Genomic DNA, 20,550 nt, shown 5'->3' with positions numbered 1-20,550 from the left:
GTGACACTTGGTTAAGACTCGATCTCGTCGAGGTGAGATTTGGTGAGAAAATGGATATGGTGGAGAGGACATGGCCATGGATGATTTCTAGGCAGAACAGAGAGGGTGACATGCATCCACCCGATTCACATACATGGAAAAGTGGACTTGAGTTGCGCGTCATAACCAAGGAATCAAGTATAAGATACTAACGAGACTGTCTCTCTAATTCCTTTCTCTTCTTTTTACGTCCATTCCGCCGTAGAACCCTTGATTCAATCCATGCCATGCCCTGTAAGGTCCCTGCAGAATTCCATGGTAAGTCTATACAATATGCCCGATAGCTACTGCTGTTACAAATGTATGTCAGACTCCCGATACTACAACGTTATGTATGTCAGATTCAAAACGCTCCGTGACGGGGATCTGGGGGGTGATTGGATGGGGGGGGGGGGGGCTTTGGAGGGATTGAGAAGAGGACCCTTTTGGGGATCACGTCAGCTTGGGTGAGAAGAGGTTTGGACTTTTAGGAGGGGGATGTTGGGAAGTCAATTGAGGTGATGGAAATTCTGTTTTATTTGTGATGAAGATTGAGACTTTGAGGTGAATTGATTCAATGTTGAAGCTTGTGGAGTTTATTGCTCGCTAACTAGTTACTGTAGGTGGTAGCTTGAGTTGAGCTATCAAGGCAAGGTTTAGAGCTATTCGGCAAGACAGCAGTTGAGAAGGGCATCGAATGTGAGCGCATGTATTATTAACGTGCAGCCAATGGGTGGTTATTAGTCAGGCTAGCAATTCGAGCTGATCTCGCCGAGTTATATCCAAGAATTTTTTTTTAAAAAATACCACCTCGCTGCAAGATTATGCTATTTGACCCCTCCCCCCATCGTCCCGCCTTGCCGTCTTACAAGCTTGCAGTTTGGGCTCTCCCGGGCCGTCTTCTTTTTTAGCATTGATGGCGCTAGGACCAGTTGAGTTGGTTGAAGAAAAAAAAAACCAATAGGGCCGGAAGCGGAGGCTGTGGAGGGGCCAAGCGAGATCGGGGTGGTGATGCAATCAGTGCAGGCAGAGCTTACATGGGCAGTGACACAGATTACAGTGGTTGGTATGATGGAGTGAAGGGATGGAAAGGGCGTGTGATTTGGAGTAGGACGGATGGAAGAATACATATACGTGTGCTGATGACCCCCGAGTTTGCGTTATAGTTGAGTTGTTTGTTCTGACTCTAAACTTTTTGGGTTCTCACTGTGATTTACGTGGCGCCGGTGTTCCTTACCCACTCCGGCTGAAATCTGATAGAGCTGTCTTGTCATTGCTTTGCTACCTCGGGCCCCTGACTCACTCATTCTTGGACCAATTGATCAACTGTCTTTTGGATTTTGCTTCTGCTTGTGTGACGGAAGCAATTGTCGAGTTGCCAATCATTGTCAACCGTTTTACAACACAGAAACAGCTCTTCTTTCACAATGGGTGCTTTCCCTCCGCCTCCGGTCAACACCATTGACTGGTCCAACGTCGGATTCCGGATCCGAGAAGGTGAGTCTCGAAGCCCTTGCTATATCCCGTCTCGATCTCCATCTTCTGCCGTCTCAAGACCATTGTTGCTCTCTGCTAACTCCAGCGCCCTCCAGTCAACGGCCACATCGAATCGACCTACTCGGTGCACACCGGCAAGTGGACGCCGCTCAAATATGTCGCCGACCCCTTCATCCGCATTCACGGCATGGCGCCCGCCCTCAACTACGGCCAGCAGGCCTACGAGGGCCTCAAGGCCTTCCGCCTGCCCGGCGACAACGAGATTGCGCTGTTCCGCCCGGACAAGAACGCCGTGCGCATGCAGCACTCGGCCGAGGTGGTGTGCATGCCGCCCGTGCCCGAGGACCTCTTTGTGCAGGCCTGCAAGGCGGCCGTGGCGCTGAATGCCGGCTTCGTGCCTCCCCACGAGACGGGCGCGGCCATGTACATCCGGCCGCAGATCTACGGCTCCAGCGCGCAGCTGGGCCTGACGGCGCCCGAGGAGTACACCTTTTGCGTCTTTGTCATCCCCACGGGCGTCTACCACGGCGTGCACCCCGTCAAGGGCCTGATCCTCGAGGACTTTGACCGCGCGGCGCCCAACGGCACCGGCCACGTCAAGGTTGGCGGAAACTACGCGCCGGTGCTGCGCTGGAGCGACAAGGCGCGCACCGAGGGCTACGGCATCACGCTGCACCTGGACAGCGTCAAGCACGAGGAGATTGACGAGTTCAGCACCAGCGCCTTCATCGGCGTGCAGACGGGCCCCGGCGGCGCCGACGACATCACGTTGGTCGTGCCCGACTCCAAGAGCGTCATCGACAGCGTCACCTCGGACAGCGTGCTGGCCATTGCCCGGAGCTTCGGCTGGAAGGTCCAGAAGCGGCCCATCAAGTACGGCGAGCTGAGCTCCTTTAGCGAGGTCTTTGCTGCCGGAACCGCCGCCGCGCTGGTGCCCATCCGGAGCATCACCCGCCGCGGCACAAGCGGCCTCGGCAGCGCAAAGAACGTGACGGCCTCTGGCGGCGAGGAGACGGTGACGTACATCCCCGAGAGCCAGGAGGAGCCCGGCGCGGTGTGCCTGAAGGTGCTGGCCGAGCTCAAGGGCATTCAGCAGGGCAAGCGGGAGGACAAGTTTGGATGGCGGTTTACGATCAGCGAGGCTGATACGAAGGGCATTGCGGGGACGGAGAATGGCGCGACGGATGCAGAGACGGTGGATCAGATGGATTGAAAGAAGTGAAAGAAATGAAATGAAAAGCTTTTTTTATTGTTCAAATTATTTTGCATACATGACAGCTTGACAATGAACAGGAGGTCAAGAGTTTGTGATGTCTTTATATATACTCATTTACAGCATTCAGACTCATATATATTGTACTGACATGCCAACATATCCAGCATCATCGTCATCATTAATCACCGACCAGCAGCCCTACAAGAACTGCTCATACGCCGCGATCCCCTCCGAGAAGCTATCGTCAATCCCCTGCGTCAAGCCCTGCGCAACCGACTGCAGCGCCTCGGGCACTTTGGCCACCACCGCCGCGCTAAACTTGCGCGTCGCGTCCTGCTCCAGCTTGAGGTTGAGCAGGATCACGGGGTCCACCACCAGCAGCTTGTCAAACTTGGGCTTGGTGTTGATGATTGTCGTAATGGTCTGGTTGACGTCCGTGGCGAGGGCCAGCGTGGCCGTGGCGATGGCGAGCGTCTGGTCGAGCGTCAGGTTGGCGGCCTTGTTGGCGGTGTCGGTGCCCTTGTTGATGTCGGAGAGCAGCTGGGCCGACTGGACGGTGATTTTGATGAGGGCGAGGGGGTCGCCGTCGAAGTTTGCGACGGTGGTGTTGAGGCTGGTGGTGTCGCTGGTGATTGTGCCGAGGGCGGTGAGGATGGGGTTTGGGGCTGTTTGGGCGAGGGCGGAGGGGAGGAGGAGGAGGGAGAGGAGCTGGAACTTCATTGTTGCGGTTGTGGTGATGGTTTGGTGTTGTTGACGGTGTATATAAGAACGTGTAAGTCAATTGTTGATGAGATAGTCAATTGTTGATGAGATAGTCAAACAAGAACCAAGACAGCTGAGGTAAAACACCAAGAGCAACAGTTGACAATCCGAGCAGTCTCTTCAAGCCAGGAAATAGAAAAGAGAGTCCATCGTCAGGTTTATATACCCTCACATGCCGCCCAATCTGGGCACCAACTGCTACACCGCATACAGCTCAATTCATACAACATCGCCCAACCACACACGACTTTTAGCCTCATTCCCCATATCCATTTTCTTACTCTCACGAAATTGCATTACGTCCCATCAAGCAAACACACCTACCTGCTAACATCAACAACAGAAGTGATCGTCGTATCCGTCATTTTGCTTTCCCCCCAATACCCCGGCCCTATCACCAGATCAGGCAGCTCAACCGGCTCACTGCAACGCCGTACCAAGCCTGACGTGGACAAGCTCCAACAATGCGGGTTGCAGTGCAGCAAGCTTCTTTTGTCCCTTTTGCCTCCTGAGCAATTGTATTGTGTTTTCGTTTCTTTTCCCCGCAAATGTTTTCTTCTTGCTTCTCACCAGGCACCGCACACCATCTTTGAGCTCCTTTGCGGGGAAAGCTGCCGGCGGAGGGGGGGGCTAGAACAAAAAGCTGCAAGAGTGGAGTGAGTGAGATCTGGGGTAAATTGGAACTAATGGCTGGTGCCGCGGCAGCTTTCTTGGCTCTTGATCATTCTTTTTTTTTTTTTTTTTCATGTGCTCGGCGACGTGCTTTATTTCGTGCATGTGAAGAGTTGATCTGCGTCTAAGCACGTTGTTTTGTTCGGCATTGTCCATGTTGCATTGGTGATGCTGGCATTGACAGAAGCTTGCGAAGCTTGCATGTGAGGAGATGAGAATTATCTTGACTATCTGAGCTAACAGGCCATCTTCATAAACACTGTGAACTAATCAGTAAATATGCCCATTTTAGGTCCAGTCTTTACTACACTAAAGCAACGTCGCTTGTCCATTATTCCATCCCTAGAACTTGCATTCTGCACGCCTTCATCTTCCGTCATATTAGCTGCTCTCTTTGTATTTCTCATATCCGTACTCAATCTCACACACTCTGCGACAACCGAGGCTAATCATTCTGACTATATCGCTTACGCACATAAATCCTGCAATTCAGATAACATCACAGAAATTGAAGAGCCAGGCCTTCACCAGCTCCCAAGGGCACTGGCCGCTTTACCATGCCAATGGTAATCTTCATTCCCATCTTCCAAGCTAGAGCAATCTGTCGAATGTTGTATCGACCCACCAAGAACGCCTGGTCCGGATTTTGGAAGAAGAAATCGGCAAGCGCCGAGTAAAAGTATCCCTCGTGGCGCATATCCTCATCATCCATCTCGTTCCATGGCGCTCTCATTCTTGGATACCGCGAGTATTCCTACCCAAACTGCTGTTTTAGAATCTCATATGCACAAATCATTCGCGCTTCTCCAATGATGGCGGAATCAATTTGGGCTGTCACGGCGACGACAGCGGAACGCTGCTTCATGATGCTTCCTTCAATAAAGGCATCAAAGGTGTTTTTGGCGATGAGAATGTCCCATTCCACGTTGTGCTCTTTTCCAACGTGCCAAAGGCAGCCTATTGTGCTTAAAAGTGCCGGGTGACTCGTTGGGAGCTCGACGATAATTCCTCTGTGACAAGATTTATGAAGATTTAGCCGTGAAGAAGAGAGCTGCATGCATGTAACAAGGCATGTGTATGGAGATTGTGGGTCGTTAAAAGCTTCTACAGCTTGCTTTCCCTCCGATTGAGAGTGCCTCGAAGAGTAGTGAAGGGTTTTGATCCCACAAGTCACCAGCAGCGCGTTAATAACCCTGTTCACTGTCAACCAATTGGTATTTCTAGGTATGGGCACCGTAACGGGTTGTTTTGTCATGATGATTGAACCGGGCATGTGAAAAAGAGACGATATTTTGATAATAAATCAACTTACTGAGATATCAACGGGTTGTTCGCCCACACCAACAGTTTCTCATTCCGCTCTTTAGCCTTAAGAGCTCTCAGTAGGACATAGCTATATTTCGGACTGTCCCAAGCAGAATAACGTACTTGACTCTGTCTGTCTCTAGGGAAGGTATACCTCTGCGAATCTCTGGTTTGATAGAACAACCACTCTAAGCCGCCAGTTGTATCATACGTGCCCGGTCGGTTTCTAATATCTGCTGATCCTTCCGTAGACGCGGTTGGGATGACTTTTTCTTGAACATCTGATAGAAGATTCAACATTCCTTTGGTTGGAGTAGTCAATGCGATGCTGTTGAGATCTGTCGATACCATAGATAAATGCCGACAGACCGCGCTTTCTAGCATCGCTTCAACATCTTCTGCTTCAACATACAATTCTTCGGGGTATTTGAGGACTTGGGATACGTGCTCCTCAAGCTTTTTCTTGGCTGAGAGTCTTTCTATTGAAATGAGCTCCACTGTCTGGACGGTTAGGCCGGCATTCTCTCTGCTCATGGATGTGCTATCGCCACTTAAAGGTTTCTTGGGGGTGGGCGAGATTAGCCGCGTGGACACCATTTCTAAAGTCTTCCGAATAATGGGCACTATAGTGCTGACGTTGCATTCACTCTTATGCCAAAAGTCTTTATAAAGCTCTGGGTGAAGTAGGTATGCTGGTCCACGTCCCTCGAGTACGAATTTAGTGTACTCCTTGCATCGCTGTCTTTGTCGTGGGGTGAGCTTATCAACCATTAATTCTTCCCTGGCCACTACTTGCGTTAATGTGACTCCAAGCAAGTCTTCTCTCTTGAGCAAGTGCTTATATGTTGCTGGATCATAAAGCGTCAGGCATAAAGTCGAGTCCAACTCAGATGAATAGGCGAATGGCCAAGCCATGTCCCATAGTAATAGGAGATAACCGTACAAATCGTTCAGGGTGGTCAAGGGATTTTCAGAAACTAAAAGCATAGCATCTCTGTCCAGCTTCTTTGCTAGCTTGTAGCTAGTGGTCTCTTTCTTGATCAAGTGGCACTCCTCGAGAATTACCACATTCCACATGACGTTTTGTATAACCATCTTCTCGCGATAATTTCGAGTGGTAACATCCTGGGGGCTGGATGGATGATGAAAATCGGTTTCATTATTTCCATGGCCGCTCTCGTGCATTTTCTTCCCAAGATCTTTTGCGAATGTTTGATCTGTAGCCACGTCAGTAGCACGATGTTGCTGAGTCACCTGGCCTTGTATCTCTTGGCTGTGTTGCGGCTGATCAGTTTCAGCACTCAGCATGAGCTTCATCCCAGTTTCGTACGACATCAAGAGGACTGTTTGCGCAGTGCTGGGTTTCTTATGCTCTGTAGTCCAGAGATTGGTGTGCTCTTGAAGTTTTTTAGTATTATTAATCGTGTTGGATATCTGGTCTGCATTCATGTGTTCGTCGTTAGCGTCACATAGCAACCAAATGTCGAATATTCCCATCCAAAGGGATCTGATTTCTAAAAAGTACTGTCGTAAGATTACCGAAGGCACAAATATGATGCTTGGTTTATAAAGTCGGTCAGCTTCTTCAATAGGGAGTGTACCGCTGTCAATTGTGCGCCATCTCTGATCAATCAACAGTTTCAAGGCCAGCAATGCCAGAAATGTGTTTTCAGTATCGGATTCGCCGTTTAGTATCGCAGTTCGCAGAGGTCCGTCTAACAATATCGCCAATTGGCCGGCATCTATACCTATGGTTAGCATGATGCACGATGATACTGATCCTAATAACATATCTACTGGCTAAAACAACGTTATTTGAAGACTGGGGAGAAGAGCATACCTATGAACTGAGGCGCATTGGCTTTTACCACTGAATTATATGGATTAATAGACAAGGTGCTCACGTCAAAAGTCCAGCCCATCGAGCCCTCGTTGGTATACTGGTTGCCTCCAAGCCGTGCGTCTATGTGTTGAGGCGCATCAAACTCTACCCGACGGAACATTGACTTGAGCAGCTTTCGCAATGATTCACTCTCGCTCTTAGTAATTGTAAATCTCTGCATTTTGGGCGAGACTTTCGAAGCGTTTATCCCGTGGTCCAAGTCAACTCCAGGAACAAGGGTGTGGAGTGTTGTGCAGACCGTTTCCGTAATGATCTCGGATAATGCGCCATCAGTATTGTGAATTATCCGATGGCATTCGGCGGCAGTCTTGGACTGTAAAAGTCCGGCAGTGTTGATGACATGAGTAATTCTGGCTTTTGATGCCATTTGCCATGGATTCGGCATTTTAGCTGTACCACTTTCCAATTCTGTAGCAGTCTTCAAACCGTCTCCGTCAGACGCCGTCATCACCTGTGCCAACAATTCATCTGTGGCATAGCCATAAAACATCGGTTTGCGTGGCTCTCCAGAAAACTCAAATAGAGTCACGTCGCGTTTGCTATCCAGGTCATTCGCAATGAGAATGTGCCTTGCACATGTAAAGGTGGTCATGGCATACGCCCGCATCCAATCTTCATGGTGGATACCCCAAGTATATTCGCTCTGTTTCCGAGGTAGTCGTTGACAGAAGCGGCTAGGATATGCCCGGATTAACTTGTATGATGCGGCCAGAAACGATAATTCCGGATTGATATCTCCCAGAGTAACGTTGAGTTCATATTCTACCAGCTCCTGTTGAGATTGCCTAGATGAAACAAGTACTTGATCAGTAGAACTTGTATCAAGTGCCAATCTAAGCCATCTTAGATCCTTCTTCCATAGGCTTCTGAATTGTTCCTATACCCCAGAAGCAGGAGGAAATAAATCCATCATTGATATATAAAGGCGATTGCAGTATTCCTGGTAGTAGATCTGAATTAAACGTCTCAACTGGTTCGGCACTGTTGATCGGATCAGCATTTTAAGAAAATGGTAATAAAACGTTCGGTTTCTAAAAGTAGCAGCAGTTCTTTACCTTGAAAATGCATGAAGTAGTACAGATGAGGTACTGTATTGAAACCCAAGTACGCAGCTAATAGTTCGTCGTTCCCTTCTTCTAGCCACTCTAGAGACAGCAAGCGTGCAAACCGTGGGCGCGATTCATATGCTGTTGATATCCACTCTTTTACTGCGCACTCCTTTTCGTCATCGTCGAGTGGCATGGCAGCTTGTGGCTCAAATTGAGAACTAGGTATGAATTCACATGGGGCGAATGACAGCGGCAAGGGCGATCCAGCCGACCATTCTACACTGGTGAGAGTCATTCTAGATGGAGCACTAGGTCTACCTGGTCTTGGTTCGAAATTGACCTTGAATATGCTGTTGTCTTCGCTCTTTTGTCTTTTGTCGAGGATCTGGATCTCTGCGGCCTCAGCCGGGCTCTGTGACCGTCTCTTGCATGGCATGATGATGACTGCAGTTGGAAGATAGAATGTAGACAAAGGATGAGAGAAGAAGAAAAGATGGCAGCTGTAAATTCTACGGCTATGGAGTTCTGCCTTCGGGGCTGGTGTAACAATATTCCAGCTGTGGCCTGTTCACCGCCCAAATCCAGAGTCAAGCACATGTGCGCTGCGCTGCTGGCACTTGACCTGTTCGCTGGCCAGAAAGATGCTGCAAGCTCTTGAGCATCTGCCGGGTAGTCATAACCTGGTCACCCGGGTGCTCACTGTAGAAACTCATGAACATGAATTGAAGCAAGCCGCTGTTGACCGTCGCCAAAATCCAATCTCGGATCTTTTCATTAACTTCGCTCGCTCGTTGCTTGCGATCCATAAGACATTCTCGCTCGAAATCAGCGCCCATGAGCACAATTTCTTTTGCAAAGACGATGTCGGCGTCTGTAACATCCTCTTTTTCTTTGTCGTAGAGCCCTGCAGCGTAGTCTCTAGCTTGAGAGGGATCGTAGACCTCGTCGAGCCCAACATAGATATTAAAAGCATCATCAGGGTGCTCTGCTAGGCCTGGATTTATTCTTTGCCAGATCCCCATCGTGTGTGAATATTTGCGAATGTTTCTCAACCACTTGCCCCAATGAGCCGGGTCTAGCCTAGCCAGCTCAGAGGATATATACCATGATGGAACAGCCATGACCGCTGGACTACTCCTTGGAGAGCTCGATAAACACCTAAGATAGAGAGATAGAGATGGTATTGCCTATTTGCTCTGTTTACTGACATTAGTCCGTCTTCAGAACTTGTGTCACATATGTGGTCGCGTTTGGAAGCTGCGGGTGCTACACTCGACCAATAGCTAGGTATTGGAAAGCTTACTATAAAATAGTCAATTAGAGCATATGATAGAGGTAATAACAAGCCATGATTAGAATAGAAAATGCCGCTGCGTTCATGGATAGATGGGGCTTTTTGCTGACAAAGAAAACGTGCCGCATTATGAGCCGTCGCGAGAGCTTAAGCGCTTTGCTGTGACTCCAGCCCAGCATGTGCCGATAGCGGCTTGGCACCATATCCCAAAATAGGAAATTCTTTGCTGTATTGTTCAACTTACACTCGCCCCTGTCTATAGCTTGACTCCGTTTCCATTACGATGCAACCAAACTGTTGCCAACAGACAATGCAGCAGGGCGTATTCGCCTCACGGATTAGAATATCAGATACGTATATACGCTACGCAGCTGCCCATTCAGCTCTTCGCTGGGTAGTAAGATACATGTGAATTGCCCATATCGGATTTTTGATCTCTTGGATTACAAGTGCTTGACTTGATCAACTGCTATGACTGGCGTAGTTTTTGACATGCGTTCATGAAGTATCTCCAAATCTATATCCACACAATGACTAAAACTCCTTTACTTTTATGCATTGCTTTAAGCTTTACTGTACTGGTATATAGTAGGTAGTAATACACTTCATGTCCATGTATAAGATCTTGCATCGTCAGCGTAGCTCTTCATATTCATCCCCAGCCGCAGGCAGTGGGGGCGGCATGTGTATATACAGGAAGCTGCCGAAGGACTGTTCATGTAGTAGCAAGTGGAGGCTAGAAAACGACTAACAAGCCGCTGAAATACGATCGATGCATGGGGCCTTGTGGGGAAATGGCATGATCCGAGCCCTACCCGCACCTACAGCAGGGCAAAGATTGCTCGGACCGCCCGTGGATGCTGAAAACTCCCATGTAAGGGAAAGTCTATGCGATGGAGCGAATGGAGCTCATAAGCAACCTACGGAGATATTGGCCACCTTGTCTCTATAGGTGTCGGGGCGGCTGACTGGCCGTGATCCCGAGTGGGATCTCTTGTTCAATGCACATGGAGGTCTTAATTCTTCCTAGAGCTAAGAGCTGGCGGCTAGCTACTTATATACTACTGTCGATATTATTCAGGGGACTTCCCTCAAAGGGGAATAAACTGCCGTAGCTTGCATCTTAGATCTGGGTTCAATCTGCGATTCGAGCTCCCTCTGTGAGTTTTCTGCGATAGGGCGAATAAAGATGATAATACTAGTAGTATTTCGTGATTATCGATGTAACCTTGATCTTAGCTGACAAATATGGGTACTATTATCTCCGATACAAAACTCAACTTTACATCGGAGATTGTACAAGTAATGAACGGCGGAACTCGGTATTCAAGTGCGTTGTACTAATGGGGAAATTAAATGGCACATCTTAGCCTAATAGAATATATCACATCTCAATAGAAGGTCTACTCGTTCGTGATGTGCTCTCCACATTGCATCCGACAACGAACGACACAAGGCAAACCTTCAATGCCTACCACGGTAACTTTGGTCCTACCTGACAAATGTCACTGCTATCTCTACGAATTACTATACTCTTCTCCCTGGCATCGATTATGCAAGCAATCGATTGCAATAGACATCCATAATGTGCCTACTGCGTGTGAGCCCGCCGTTATATAAAGCCTGTCTCTGAAAAATGTAGTCATGCCTAGTTGCGTCTTGAGTGTGCGTCTCTGAGTCTGCAATGCCAACAATGACTTCCCCCTCGCCCCAGATGATACCACCGTCGAAGTCACAGAGTTCCGAGGCCACTCCTCGGGACTCTGGGTCTACCGTTGAAGACGAAATCAGCGAAGACGTCACTCCCATGGAGCCAGATTTGACAGTCGAGAAAATCAGGACGAAAACGAGCGTGCGAAATGACATAGAGGCCGGGATTCTGCCTGCGCTAAACACCACGGTATCGCGAGCCACGACTATATCAAAAAAGAGAGCCTACACTCTCATGGTACTAGTTGTTCTCACGCAGGGCGTGCAAATGTTTGCATATGGAGCTGGTATCGTCGGTGCACTCAAGGTCGGCCGCGCTGTGGGCGCATCAGACTCGTTGGCGACCTGGATCGCTGCATCATATCCGCTAACCCAAGGTTCCTTTGTCTTGATCAGTGGTCGGATGGGTGCCGTCTATGGACACAAGAGAGTCATGACGCTTGGCTCAGCCATTTGGGTCTTTTGGATGTTGGCCACGGCATACGGACGAAATATCGTCGGCATCAGCTTCATGAGAGCGCTTGCGGGGATAGGAGGCGGCCTCCTTGTTCCCAACGCCGTGGCTCTCTTAACGACAACATTCCCTCCTGGAAAACAACGAAACTTGGCACTGGCTCTCTTTGCTTCCATGGGGCCGGCCGGCGGCGCCGGTGGATGCACCATTGCCGGTATCTTGTTTGAATGGACTGATTGGACATGGCTCTTTTTCTTCCTGTATGGTGTCCTGTCCTCGATATTGCATGTATTCACAGATATAAGCTGCGGCGGCTAACCGTTGATGATAGGGCTGTTCTAGGCGCGGTGATATTTGGTGCAGCGATTATCAGTGTTCCGGATGACGAACCTTTGGACCCCGATGGAGCCGTCGACTGGATAGGAGCATACCTCGGCGTTGCAGGATTGATCCTATTCAACTTTGTTTGGAAGTAAGCTGAAAGAGATCCATCATCCATATGCGGTTACTGACGAGTGTGTTCTATAGTCAAGCTCCGATTGCCGGTTGGTCGAATCCATACGAATACGTGCTACTCATCGTTGCCATTGCTCATTTCGCCCTGTTCCTGGTTTGGGAAGCAAAGTGGGCAACAACCCCAATACTCCCCTTTGGTATCTGGAAAGTGCCGTCTTTTGGCGCTCTCATTCTGGTCTTGTTCTGCGTCTTCATGAGCGTGGGTATCTATTGCTGGTACGTCACCGTCTGGCTGGCCAACCTGCGAGGCTGGGGTCCGGTGTTGCTTGGCCTTTCCTTTCTACCAATGGCAATTACTGGATCGGCATCTGCTTTCTTTGCAGCATGGGTCGTAAGCAGAGTGCAAGCCGAGGTCGTCCTTTGTCTCGGCTCTCTTGGCGCGGTAGCAATGAATGTTCTTGTTGTCACTATGCCAGTGGAGGAAGTCTGGTGGGCGCAGGTATTCCCTGCCATGATTTTCGCCGGATGCACGGGAGACATGATATTTGCCGCTGGCCAGATTATTGCCAGTAGCATTGTGAGTAAAAAGCATCAAGGAACTGCTGGATCTCTGCTTGGAGCCCTTTTTACGTACGGATTGAGTACGGGACTGGGATTTGCCGGGACGGTCGAGGTCAACGTGAATAAAAACGGGACGGATATTGTGGGAGGCTACCGAGGAGCCGAATACTTGGCAATAGGATTTGCGGGAATGGCCTTTGTAATAGCGCTGCTTTTTGTGAGGATGGAAAGGAACACTGTTGAGGGCTGGCAAGGCGAGGATGCTGAAGATTATCAGCCTGAGCACTGAAGAGGCGAAGCAGACTTGGATGGAGAAGAAACGTCAAAATACCACTTCTTATGCTCCAACGAGGTAAAGGCGGATGTGCTATGGAGGACACACAGTAACAAATGTGTAAAGCCGCTATATCACTTACAGACTGAAGTAGATACTAATGATTTCATGAAGGTTGGATCAACAACAACATGGCGCAGGTTAAAGTAACGCCTTTTTAATAAAAAGTTCGAGTAGCAATGCAAAGTGATTAATCTGTTCTAAATTTGCGATGTGTGCATTGTGGTTGGTAATTTTCACGATTGACTTACACGTTTCTTGGAAAGCCGGAACGGCCGGGAAGCCTTTATGATCCGCGGCAGATGTAAAATCAGCATATAATGTTGTGGATATAGATAACACAGCATTTAATATCCAGCAGCCTGCCATTTCTGAGCCGAAGTATATGACAGCTAGGCTGAACACCCAGTATAAGAACTTGAAAGCTCCATTTTTAAGGGGCGTAGAGCTAAGCCTGGTCAAACGTGGTGAACTGTGGAGAAATTGACCGTTTTTTTCGCCGCGACGTCTATTCTCAAATGGGCTAGTTTTGTCGAGGTGCATAACCCGATGAGATAGTCTAAAATGAGCTTACTGCTCTGTCTGCCGACTCGTGGCGAAACGCTCTGTATCTCGCGATATATCGGAACTTGGACCAAGATGCGACGGCGTGCAGATAAGAATTTGGAGTGACTCGCTATAATGTAGTTAAGCAACCAGAGTCGCTGCCTTTGGAATTTTGTTTTGTCGAGTAGAAAAAAAAAAATTCGCATCTCCCCATGCTGATATTGGCGTCACTTGCAACGATTGCGAAGACGAGTATAAACTGAATCCTACGAGTGGATACGGAAATTTCCTCGGTATTTAGCTCCATAACTGTTGCTTACATTTGGGTTTACTAACTTGAAGTTACTCCTATCCCGATGACTCCTATCCCGATGATTGTAAATCCAGATTGATATGACGGTATTGCAATGAGTATCTAGCAGTATCTCCTTATTGTTCATTTGTAAGCCAAGTCAAGGGGATATTCTTGTCTAAAATAATTTGTAGACTATATAATGAGGTTTCATCGCTCTCATCGATGCTTCAGAAGTTGAGGTCTGTATCACTCGTCTACGAACGCTCTATCCGCTGAGATCTAGCAATACAATCCCTTACTTCGTTGCACGCTTGCGTTATCGGATCGAATACCTTCTTCATATATTCAACATGTTTCCAAATTTTTCTCAACTTGCTTCCATCATTACTGTCGCTTGCGTCCCTTTCGTCTCAGCCGACACAGCTCCGTTCGCTGACTGGGACCATGGTCGAGTTCAGTTGAGTAACGTGAGCATTCATTTCCGCTACGCAGGAAGTGGACCTCCTTTACTGCTCGTTCACGGAAATCCGCAACACAGCGTGAGTTTTTACTGATCTTTGCTGCTGTGCCCTTCCATGACTCATTCTTTTATTATGTCGCAGTATACATGGCGTGTTATGGGCCCTATTCTCGCTTCTCATTATACAATTATTGCTCCTGATAACCGCGGCACTGGAGATAGCTCTATTCCAGCAGACAACGACTACAGTGCTGAAGCCATGGCTTCTGATCTCAAAGGTCTTCTTGACTTTCTGCAAGTCAACCAAACCTTGGTGTTTTCTCACGATAAAGGCGCCGGCGCGGCATCTGCCCTCGCAGCTCTGTTTCCGGACTCGGTTACATCGCTCGGTGTATCTGAATACCTCCTTCCAGGATTCGGATACGAGGAGTACTCTTGTCCCTCTCCTACATGGGATCTCTACGCCAACTGGCAGCTAGCTTTCTTTAGCATTACGGACGCCGCAGAGTTTTTCATCCGCGGTCGTGAAAAGGACATGCTTTCTTGGTACTTTTATCATGCTAGCTACAGTGGTACTGAAGCGGTTCCGGACGATGTTCTCCAGCGTTATGCGACTAGCATCAGCAAGCCAGGTTTCTTGCGCAGTATGTTGGGTCCTTTCTCTACCGCTTCAACAACAGCGGACCATGCGCTCTTCACCAAAGTGTTTGCAAACTCGACACTCAAGATGCCTTTCCTTGCTCTGGGTGGTGAAGCGAGCCTTGCACCGGCGAGTCAAATTAAACAAGTGTGGGGTAGTCTCAGCGACAATGGAACTTACGAAGTAGTTCCAAAGGCTGGTCATTGGATCGCAGATGAGAATCCTGAATGGGTCGCACAGCGTCTCGTGGAATTCTTTGGCAGCACGGCAGCTACCATGAAGCCGGCAAATCTCACATGGCTAAACAATAAGGTAACTCTTGTTTAACGAGTTATTGTTACAGCACAACGATGCTCTAACCATATTTTTGTAATAAAGGGCCCTCTTAAGGAACTTTGCGGTGGCAGTTTGGAAGTGCAGGATGTAGATCAGAACGAATACTTTTATACATACATATAATACTATCATTCACCTAAAAAAGCTTTCCTTGTTCTATGGCTATAAAAATAAGCAGGGGATAATTGCCAGTTCAATATGCAGTATAAGACACTGTGTAATAGCGAATCGGTCGAGTTGTTAGCGTCGCTTATAGTATGATGGTGACGGTCAGGACCAGCATTATAGTGCAAGGATTACAGCTTGAAGCGATTACAAATCCCAGCACCGCAGTAAGCACATATTTGCGACCAAGCAATTCGTACGGCAACTTTTATCATTTCTCTCTCTCTTTCTCTCCTTTATTCACCGAGTTGTCTAGTGAGCAGGCCGATTAGCTTGTCACAAACATGGGGCGATACCCAACCAGCGGCTACTGCCATACGTGTCGAAAAAGGCGCGTGAAATGCGGTAAGAGTTGACAGTCTCTATTACATGTCTAGCTCTTCTAATTCAGGATTTATATGATGTAGACAAAGCCAAGCCATCATGCGGCCAATGTTCTCGCTCCGGCCATTTTTGCAGAGGTTACCAGCCTGTCCTACGGATGCAGCATTATGTGGCTATGAATCAAGATGGCGCCAAATCGCCGTGCGTAGCGACCAAAAGTCTTAGCATTCCGAATGACGGGTGCTTAACGAGAATGGCCATGGGGAGATTTGATGAGGAGCTTCATTCATACTTCCAATCTGTGTATCAGTGGGCGCCTTATTGGTATCCGACGTTGAAGGCAGCGATTGATGCCGGCTCACCTACTGTGAACCGGCTTTGTAGTTTGGCCATTATATATGGGTGCATGGGAAAGGAGCTAAAAGCTCCGACAATGCTGGCGAAATCTCAGGCCTTTTATGCAGAAGCTCTACACCGAGCTCGAGATTTGATTGAGCAGACAGATAAAACGGCATTAGCGAGGCTGGTGCCTGCAGTCTTTATGATGGCCATGTATGAGGTGAGTACTCTTTTTACTCGAAATGAGTGTATTACTGCTAACATATACAAGTGGTCAGTGCAAGATCGTACCGGGAATACTCATATCGATGGCTTGAACCAGATTTTGGTGTACTGCGGACCCGAGTACTTTGAGCAAGAAACACTGATTTCTACATACAGATCATGTAGAATCCTGCATGTAAGTGACGCCACCGTTTGAACAGACCATCTTGATGATCAAAGCGACTCACTTTTTTTTATCAGACTTGTTGGGGCGTTCGAAACCGACGGCGCTCCCTTTTCGAAGCTCCGATCTGGGCGGCTGTTCCATGGAAACGTCATCTCAATACAACCGAGGACACACTGCTCAATATTTTAATTAAAATCCCTGGGCTGATGGAGGATATGGCCAAGCAGCTTGACTATACGCAATTCGAACACATAATAAGCGACTATATTTCGGAGCTTCATCAATGGCGTATTGCGTGGCATCATGAACATCCTACTGCTGTGTGGGAAACTTTTATTGACAAATCTGCCTCGATTCTTTCCTTGGACGAGACCCTATCAAATCCTCTAGAGTTCAATTCCGTATCTTTGGCCCTGGAAATGTTGTATTGCGACGCCGCACTCGTACAGCTTACGCGGTTGAAAGGGTACATTCTCTTTCCATTCATGCAACCAAATGCAGTAAGACCTGAGGATATGGTATATATTTGCCAAATGGCTCATGGAGCAAACGGAAATGGTCTCTTGCTCCCTCATCAAGTCCGATTCGAATGTCAATTAGCCATTGAAGCACTCAGGGTCACCCAGTACATCACAAATCGATTGCAAAGCTCCCCAATTGACCGATATATACCACCGTCGCCTTTTGGCATAGTATACTGGGCGCTGATGGATGAACCTGAGGTGCAAAGTTGCGTAGCTTCCAAGCTGCTCAAGTGTCCGCCGTTCTCGAACAACAAGGCGTTTGAAGAATTTAAAGTGGACTTTCAAGTTCCACGAAGGCTATCAAAAGTCAATTTAGAAAATTAATGTTAATAATATGCAAATTGGGTGGGGATAAACAAGGAATCACAGATATAGGACGGAAACGGAACCCCCGGGTTTTTAACTTGATTTGATGCGTTATCTATATTAAATCATAGAGCGAAATAGCAGATCGCACCTCTATCTACACAATCTAGCCCTAATTCCCAAGAATTCCGACTATTTCTAGCTTCCAAGCATCTTTGTTGCCAGATACAGAGTTCCGATAGATATACATTATCGTTGACATGATAAAAAGGTCAATATCCGCTAACTGCAGACCATTTACAAGCCAGGAGGAGTCTGGCATAGGACATCTTGGCCAAGCTAAAAGAATAGTTATTAATATGGCCAATCCTTGAGAGCAATTGCATCCAAGAGATTGTAGAATGACTTACAACAGGAAGAACACAGCAGCGAGCCTCTTGGCCAATGGCGGCGCAGTTGGCTTTAAATTCAGCGGCGGTGGTAACAGTGCCAACAGCTAGATTTCCAGTATCAGCATCATTGGACCAATAAATATGTCTGGGCTTTTGAGGCTACGTACGGCCTGCACAGTTCAAATCAGCAACTCCAAGCACATCAACAGCACAGCATTGTGGGGTGGAGTAAAGGCCAGCAGCGCAAAGAGTGTCGCGGGAGTTTAAGCCGCTGGGAGACGGCGCGGCGAGGACGCCAGCGACAAAGAGAGTTGCGACAGCGAAGAACTGCATTTTGAACGAGATTTAGGTATTAGGTATTAGGTATTGAGCAAAAAAGGCTGACGAATAGTAGCGTGGAGATTGAAGCGAGTCTTGAGAGTGTTGATGTTGAACTGTTTGGTGATGATGAGAGACTTGAATAGCGAGGGATCAACGAGATATTTATATTCGATTCTGAGTCCTTTCCCATCCACGAATATCAGGATCATATTTCCTTGGCAGCCATCAATTCCTGTTTTTCCTGTTCCTCGTCCAAACAAAATGGCAGCTATGCAACTGTGCCTGAGCCGGGACATGGATGCTAGGATACGCTAGGTCATAGAATAATTACTTTCATCATGTATCTGTCATTATGCAGGGGATCAATCAAGTAGGAAATGAAGGACCGCTGGGCTGTATTGTGAAATAATGCATAGTGGACAATTCGACAAGGTGGTTGGTAGATGGGATGGAAGATCTCAAGCAGCCTTTACAAGGAAATGATGAGCTAGCCGTTGACCTTGTATCATGTTGCAGGGCTATGCCTGTGGTGTTTCTTGGATATTATTTGTAGAAAGTGTTCAACCAAGTTATATTGCTTGGCACTTTTCCTCACATGGTCGGATAATGCCGAGACCTTCGATGAGGTGAAGGCAGTGCAACGCCACTCGTTCTTGACTGATGATGTCGAGGCAAATGATGCATTATACAGTACTTCATTTACACATCAGGTTATGGATCTCGGAATCCGGTTATAATAGCAGTGGAAGTTATCATACGAGATATAGTTTTACTACTACTAACCCCAGCCCCATCTAGAATTACCTCCCGCGGAATCGTCACTTAGCTACGACGCCCCTGTGGCAAACACTTTAGCGGATGCATCCCGAGAACCCGACCCCAGATGCTTTCTGAATGGCTCAACTATAGCAGTGTCTCGGGTCTTCGGCCCCGTTTCAATTGCCCAATGAGCTGCCTCAATACATGCCGCTGTGCCGTGAGGGAGGCGAATTCATGCGTGCTATTTTTAGCGGGCTGCCAATCACTTGATTTATGGCCTATAGACGCAGAGTACGTCAAGTCAGGAACTAAAAACAAGGAAATTTATATTGCTTTGCCGTGCTGAGTAGATTGGTCTCATATCACCAACGCCTGTCGGTACTTGTGTGCCAGTATGCTTCTTTACCCCTGCGCTACGCCTTAGTTCTTCTTCAGCTGCCATGGTACTTGGTCCAGAATGCATTCAAGCAACGTGTATCTATTAGGTAGTATTACCGGTTCCCTTAGATGTTATATTCGAAGCCTGTTGGGCAGAAACTCACCTAGACCTTCAAGTTGGGCGGTCAAATGGTGATATCATCTCAGACCTTGGATATTAAGCTTTGTTAGGAGAAACAGAAACCCAAACCGCGATTTGTATACTGAAGACGTGGCGTACCCACTGCTCTATGGGCTGTCATACTCCGTTAGCAAACAATTTACGACTTGCTATTCCATCCCGCGTGCTCAGTACCTATCGCAGTCCGGTACCTGTGAGGATGGAGCAATAACAGCCGAGAATAACGTGTTATTTTGGGCGCACAAGGTTAGCTGATGACGGCTACACCAATAACGGCTATGCAGGAACTTGTTCGCCCAAATGTGATAAATGACACGCCGATCGTGTGCCTCTACAGGGATCATAGCCTTGGTATACATCAAGGAAGGCCAATTGACTTCTTTTGTTCAGCTATGCATGCTTCCATCTAATCTTAATGGTCCGGCCGTTATACTGGTACTGGTAATGATCTTAGCACACCACTACACTGCTGCCATCATTTGCGTCCTTTGGTCATTTATTTTGTCACGTCCGTATGCCAAGATGCCAATTGGCATCTACCACGCCCCTGCCCCGAAACAAAGAAGCAAATTGAGCTGAGAATAAACAGCATTCGCCGCAGTGCTCGTATTCACCCGCCGGCACGTCGGTCATTACAGGGTACATGTAGCTTCATCCACACGACAACTGCAGACAACTTTGACAACAAAGCACACGGCAGCTCCAGTTAATTGATTTGTTCATGCAAGTTTCTGGGGTACTACCGCTAGTGTTCCGCTGCCGCGAACCAATGAATGTCATTTTCCCCGGATCCCTTTCTCCGGGCGATTTTGACGCGGCACTGCATGGGCTTTGTATGCCGGCAGTGAATTACTATTTTATCGAAGCCCGATGAATAAGCCAGTCAAATTGTATACGGACACTAGTATGCACGATTTGATCAACATAAGGGGAGTGGGATTTCGAGTGTTTGAGGCTGGGCT

General features: G+C 48.0%; 10 protein-coding genes across 10 annotated transcripts; 4 read left to right on the top strand and 6 right to left on the bottom strand.

The window, feature by feature from the left end:
- Positions 1-1,089: 1,089 nt before the first annotated feature.
- TrAtP1_007622 (uncharacterized protein) lies at positions 1,090-2,879 on the top strand. The gene is made up of 2 exons (XM_014092476.2): positions 1,090-1,515; positions 1,611-2,879. Exons 1-2 carry the CDS (start codon positions 1,446-1,448, stop codon positions 2,726-2,728), a joined length of 1,188 nt encoding a protein of 395 aa, XP_013947951.2. The 5' UTR covers positions 1,090-1,445; the 3' UTR covers positions 2,729-2,879.
- A 50-nt stretch (positions 2,880-2,929) lies between these two features.
- TrAtP1_007621 (uncharacterized protein) lies at positions 2,930-3,451 on the bottom strand (the record flags this gene model as incomplete). Its single annotated transcript, XM_014092475.2, has 1 exon — positions 2,930-3,451. The coding sequence occupies one exon, from the start codon at positions 3,449-3,451 to the stop codon at positions 2,930-2,932; it is 522 nt and encodes a 173-aa protein (XP_013947950.2).
- A 1,213-nt stretch (positions 3,452-4,664) lies between these two features.
- TrAtP1_007620 (uncharacterized protein) lies at positions 4,665-4,898 on the bottom strand (the record flags this gene model as incomplete). The annotated part of the gene is made up of 1 exon (XM_066113603.1): positions 4,665-4,898. The coding sequence occupies one exon, from the start codon at positions 4,896-4,898 to the stop codon at positions 4,665-4,667; it is 234 nt and encodes a 77-aa protein (XP_065969689.1).
- A 21-nt stretch (positions 4,899-4,919) lies between these two features.
- On the bottom strand, positions 4,920-7,980 carry TrAtP1_007619 (uncharacterized protein; the record flags this gene model as incomplete). The annotated part of the gene is made up of 3 exons (XM_066113602.1): positions 4,920-5,358; positions 5,478-7,212; positions 7,311-7,980. 3 exons carry the CDS (start codon positions 7,978-7,980, stop codon positions 4,920-4,922), a joined length of 2,844 nt encoding a protein of 947 aa, XP_065969688.1.
- A 270-nt stretch (positions 7,981-8,250) lies between these two features.
- TrAtP1_007618 (uncharacterized protein) lies at positions 8,251-8,615 on the bottom strand (the record flags this gene model as incomplete). The annotated part of the gene is made up of 2 exons (XM_066113601.1): positions 8,251-8,354; positions 8,429-8,615. The coding sequence occupies 2 exons, from the start codon at positions 8,613-8,615 to the stop codon at positions 8,251-8,253; spliced, it is 291 nt and encodes a 96-aa protein (XP_065969687.1).
- Positions 8,616-8,898: 283 nt separating this feature from the next.
- Positions 8,899-9,819, bottom strand: TrAtP1_007617 (uncharacterized protein). Its single transcript, XM_066113600.1, has 2 exons — positions 9,726-9,819; positions 8,899-9,618 (listed from the first exon to the last, which is right to left on the bottom strand). Exon 2 carries the CDS (start codon positions 9,541-9,543, stop codon positions 9,010-9,012), a length of 534 nt encoding a protein of 177 aa, XP_065969686.1. The 5' UTR covers positions 9,544-9,618; positions 9,726-9,819; the 3' UTR covers positions 8,899-9,009.
- Positions 9,820-11,134: 1,315 nt separating this feature from the next.
- On the top strand, positions 11,135-13,186 carry TrAtP1_007616 (uncharacterized protein; the record flags this gene model as incomplete). The annotated part of the gene is made up of 3 exons (XM_014092473.2): positions 11,135-12,140; positions 12,212-12,352; positions 12,409-13,186. The coding sequence occupies exons 1-3, from the start codon at positions 11,401-11,403 to the stop codon at positions 13,184-13,186; spliced, it is 1,659 nt and encodes a 552-aa protein (XP_013947948.2). The 5' UTR covers positions 11,135-11,400.
- A 1,124-nt stretch (positions 13,187-14,310) lies between these two features.
- Positions 14,311-15,646, top strand: TrAtP1_007615 (uncharacterized protein). The gene is made up of 2 exons (XM_014092812.2): positions 14,311-14,611; positions 14,675-15,646. The coding sequence occupies exons 1-2, from the start codon at positions 14,423-14,425 to the stop codon at positions 15,497-15,499; spliced, it is 1,014 nt and encodes a 337-aa protein (XP_013948287.2). The 5' UTR covers positions 14,311-14,422; the 3' UTR covers positions 15,500-15,646.
- Positions 15,647-15,920: 274 nt separating this feature from the next.
- Positions 15,921-17,738, top strand: TrAtP1_007614 (uncharacterized protein). The gene is made up of 4 exons (XM_066113599.1): positions 15,921-16,018; positions 16,081-16,556; positions 16,608-16,736; positions 16,802-17,738. Exons 1-4 carry the CDS (start codon positions 15,958-15,960, stop codon positions 17,573-17,575), a joined length of 1,440 nt encoding a protein of 479 aa, XP_065969685.1. The 5' UTR covers positions 15,921-15,957; the 3' UTR covers positions 17,576-17,738.
- A 30-nt stretch (positions 17,739-17,768) lies between these two features.
- On the bottom strand, positions 17,769-18,788 carry TrAtP1_007613 (uncharacterized protein). The gene is made up of 3 exons (XM_014092471.2): positions 18,117-18,788; positions 17,968-18,053; positions 17,769-17,896 (listed from the first exon to the last, which is right to left on the bottom strand). Exons 1-3 carry the CDS (start codon positions 18,280-18,282, stop codon positions 17,855-17,857), a joined length of 294 nt encoding a protein of 97 aa, XP_013947946.2. The 5' UTR covers positions 18,283-18,788; the 3' UTR covers positions 17,769-17,854.
- Between the last annotated feature and the right edge of the window lie 1,762 nt (positions 18,789-20,550).

This window comes from Trichoderma atroviride, chromosome 4 (genome assembly GCF_020647795.1).
Source record: "Trichoderma atroviride chromosome 4, complete sequence".
Lineage (NCBI taxonomy): Eukaryota > Fungi > Ascomycota > Sordariomycetes > Hypocreales > Hypocreaceae > Trichoderma > Trichoderma atroviride.
Note: the sequence above shows the minus strand (reverse complement) of the source record. Positions and strands in the feature narration are given on the sequence as shown.